The sequence below is a fragment of the Vigna radiata genome, chromosome 8 (genome assembly GCF_000741045.1).
Source record: "Vigna radiata var. radiata cultivar VC1973A chromosome 8, Vradiata_ver6, whole genome shotgun sequence".
Lineage (NCBI taxonomy): Eukaryota > Viridiplantae > Streptophyta > Magnoliopsida > Fabales > Fabaceae > Vigna > Vigna radiata.
The window spans coordinates 12,719,103-12,722,979 of record NC_028358.1 but is presented as its reverse complement, the minus strand read 5'-3'; the positions used below and the strand labels follow the sequence as shown (position 1 = coordinate 12,722,979).

The following is a 3,877-nucleotide window of genomic DNA, read 5'->3' as shown; positions in this document are numbered from 1 at the left end:
ATAAGATTTGTGGATATATATATATATATATATATATATATATATATATATATATATATATATATATATATATATATATATATATATATATATATAGACTCTGCTCAGAGCATGGTGTATTATTGAATTGTTTAAAACACCACAAAAGTTGCATCCTTGTTGGTGCTGTCTTCTTTCTAAGACAATGTTCATTATTACAAATCATGTTTCACCTTCCAACACCTACTCTTCTTCCATCACATTTGTTTTCGACAAATTATAAATAAAACATTGTTTTATTGTCTCTCGGTTTAGGTCAGAAATAATAACTTGTTTTTTCATTGCAAAGCTAAAATGTCTCTATATAATATATGGATGATAAATAAAAATAATTCCAATAGTTTTTATTTTCCAAATCAAGATTTTAAATTTAATATACTAATTAAATTATCTTTGTAAAATGCATTGGTTTTGTGGAAAATGTTTTCACAAAAATATATTAAGAACAAAAATTTATGCATTATATTTAATTGAAACAGATTTTGTAAAAGCTTAATTTATTAATTTTAAAAGAATCTGCTTCAAACTTAGTTAAAGTAGAGTTAAATTGTAAATAACTAGATATTAAATATGTAAACCGTAGATCAGAGTTAAAAATGAAACAGAAAGAAGGATTAACATTTTAAAAATCCAAGTGAAACACCAAATGAAAATTATAAGAAATATAAATTATAATGTATAAACAATGAATTTGCACAAAAATATAGAGGGCACGTGTATATATATATATATATATATATATATATATATATTTGGTAATAACTACTAAGTTTGAACTCGTCTATATTACTCATTTGACAATAAATAAATAAATAAATAATCCCTTCTTCCATTCCTTTTCCCAAATATGATTGATGTTTAACTTTTTATGCGTTTTTCACCATACGTATGTTAATAAATAAAATAATCATTTCTTATACGTACGAATATATATTCTCCTTTCTCTCTCTCTCTCTTTCTCTATATATATATATATAAAAAATTCTTCTTTACCTAACTTCATACTCATTACATTTACTCAGAAAAAGTACATCAACAATTTGATTTTATTCCTGCTCTCTGATAAAAAAAAACTCAACCAATGCTTTTACTTTCTCTCATGATGATTGAACATAATCTATTCTTGTTCGCTTTTTCGTAGCTTTTAGAATCATTGAGATTTAAAATAAATCAGATGATAGCATATTTCCTTATTTTTTTTATCCATTATAAATTATCCGTAAAATGTACAGCTAATATTTATTGAAAAAAAGAATGTAGGTACTATTTCTCTCATTTAGAACGAGTCTTATCACATAAAATAATTATGCTTGGCTTTTGCATATCAATAATTTAGTTCTAGATGGACGGGCCCTGTCCGTAAAAGCAAGAAATCGTTCTTCATTTATTTATTTGAAAAATGTTAATGATAAGAAGCGAATAAAAGTATAAAGACAAATGAAAACAACACTATATATATTTTATCAGTTTCTATTGCTACTATTTTTTATTTCTTTGTACCCAGAATCATGCCAGATTGTTTTATAGTTTGTTATTCATGGGATTATATGACATCAATCAATGCATCTCACACCTTTTCTCTATGGAATATCACTAGAACAAGTAATTGCGTATTTCATCTTCCAACACTCTTTATTAAGTATATGAAACTGTATGTTGTGGTGCAGCTAAGTTTTTGGGACTGAAATCGCCTCTTCCCTACAAATTTAGGAAATTGATTCCACAAAATTTGAAATACGGGATGAACTTTGCATATGGTGGTACTGGTGTGTTTGACACATCCTCCAAAAACCCAAACATGACAATCCAAATCGATTTCTTCAAGCAGTTGATCAAAGAGAATGTCTACACAGCTTCAGACCTCAGCAAATCTGTTGCACTTGTCTCTGTCGCAGGAAATGATTACAATTTCTATTTGGCACGAAATGGCTCTATTCAGGTAAACCTAAGTCCAATGTATATACAACAGAACCAGCTGAATTAGAATAGATATCTTGGTGTTACAATTATTTTATCTTCTATCTTACAATAATGTGCTAAAATCTTCTAGTTATTAAGATTCACTTTTTCATTGAATGCATGTAGGGTTTTCCCTCTTTCATCGCCTCGGTGGTTAATCAAACTGCAATAAACTTGCTTCGCATCCAAAGTCTGGGAGTGAAGAAAATTGTTGTGGATGGTCTACAGCCACTTGGATGTCTTCCTGGAAACACAGCCTCATTATCATTCCAAAAATGTAACAGTACCTTCAATGACCTCGTACTGCTCCACAACAACTTATTGAACCAAGCTGTGACTAAGTTGAATCAACAAACCAAGAACAAAACAACATTCATCGTTCTTGATCTTTACGAAAGTTTCTTGTCGGTGCTGAACCACCCATCTAGCGATAACATCAAGGACGCATTCAAGCCTTGTTGCGTTGGTATAAGTAGCCAATATTCATGTGGAAGTGTGGATGAAAACAATGTTAAGAAATATAAGGTCTGTGATCATCCCGAATCAGCTTTCTTTTGGGACCTTTTGCATCCCTCTCAAGCTGGTTGGCTTGCCGTGTACAACGAGTTGCAAACCACAAAGGCTCTTCAACAAATCCGATACTGAAGAGCTTCGCACATGCAGCTATTACTAGGGATCTTGTTTGCTGTAATGATGCACCCTCATTTCATTTCTCAATTTATCAACAAATTGTGTTTTATTTTTATTAAAAATTTACATGGGTGAAATGTTTAAATAGATTCTTTTTTGTGACTAATAATTCTATGAGTTGATGAATATGTTGTTTAGATTAATAATTGTACGGATTTTCAATTATGTGTTCAAGTAATTTAAATAGAAAAAAACTAAATTTATAATACAACCAAATTTTGATGAATATAAAGTATTGCGATACAATATCTTATATCTTTAGAAGGCGAATTAAGGTAACACTAAAAGTTTAATATTAGAGAGATTTTGTACAAAAGGAAGTAACTGAGGAAAGTAAACCAATTTCACAAAAATAATATTTAAATTCACTTGGGTAAAAGTTTTATGAATATATGAATTCAAGACAATTTTTCATCTAATAAAACTCTCTTTTCACTTCAACATTGACAAATAACTAATTACATTATCCATGTGCTATTTTTTCATTTAATCTTTATTAACCATATTATATTTTAATTTAAAACAATCTTTGATCATTACAAGAATATGTAATTTTTTCAGGGATTATTTTTAAGGTTATATATTAAATATAAAGTAAAATTAAATAATATGAAACCAAATTTTAATGTAAATATTAAATATAAATCAAAATATTATTTTATAAACTATAAACATTAGAAATACAATTAATGTTCAACTTAAGAAATATCATGTTCAATCCTAAAAATTAAAATAATAAACATATTTAATCCTAAAAATTGAAATAAACATGTTATGAATAATAATCATCAGTTTTTTTTTCTTTGTCTTTATCAATTGATACACTTTCTTTTTCATATATACCTACAATATAAAATAATAGTTGATTGATAATATATTAAAAAAATTATTAGACGAATTCAAAAATTATTGAGGGTGAAAAATATTAAAATGTGATATAATAGAAACTATACAACCCACTTAGAAAACTTTTCATATTAATCCAAATTAAGATACATTCATTCATTAAGAATGGAGGTCAGCACTTTCCAAGTTGAAATGACAAAAGTAAAAACTAAGTTCTTGAATCTTGGGTAAATTATATTCCTGTCAAGGTCAATGTATAAATCTATAGAAGGTAAACGTGTCCTACATGTACACTGACATCTCTGTCCTATACCTAATACCCATAACTTAAAAGTAAGTAACA

At 27.5% G+C, this 3,877-nt stretch overlaps 1 protein-coding gene across 1 annotated transcript in view; it reads left to right on the top strand.

The window, feature by feature from the left end:
- LOC106771510 (GDSL esterase/lipase At5g03610-like) overlaps nt 1-2,780 on the top strand; it is a 3,988-nt gene extending 1,208 nt beyond the window's left edge. Inside the window, exons 3-4 of the mRNA XM_014657503.2 lie at nt 1,707-1,978; nt 2,125-2,780. Of these exons, the coding sequence (XP_014512989.1) occupies nt 1,707-1,978; nt 2,125-2,643 (791 nt within the window). The 3' untranslated portion in view covers nt 2,644-2,780. The remainder of the gene's footprint in view (nt 1-1,706; nt 1,979-2,124) is intronic.
- Nucleotides 2,781-3,877: the final 1,097 nt, after the last annotated feature.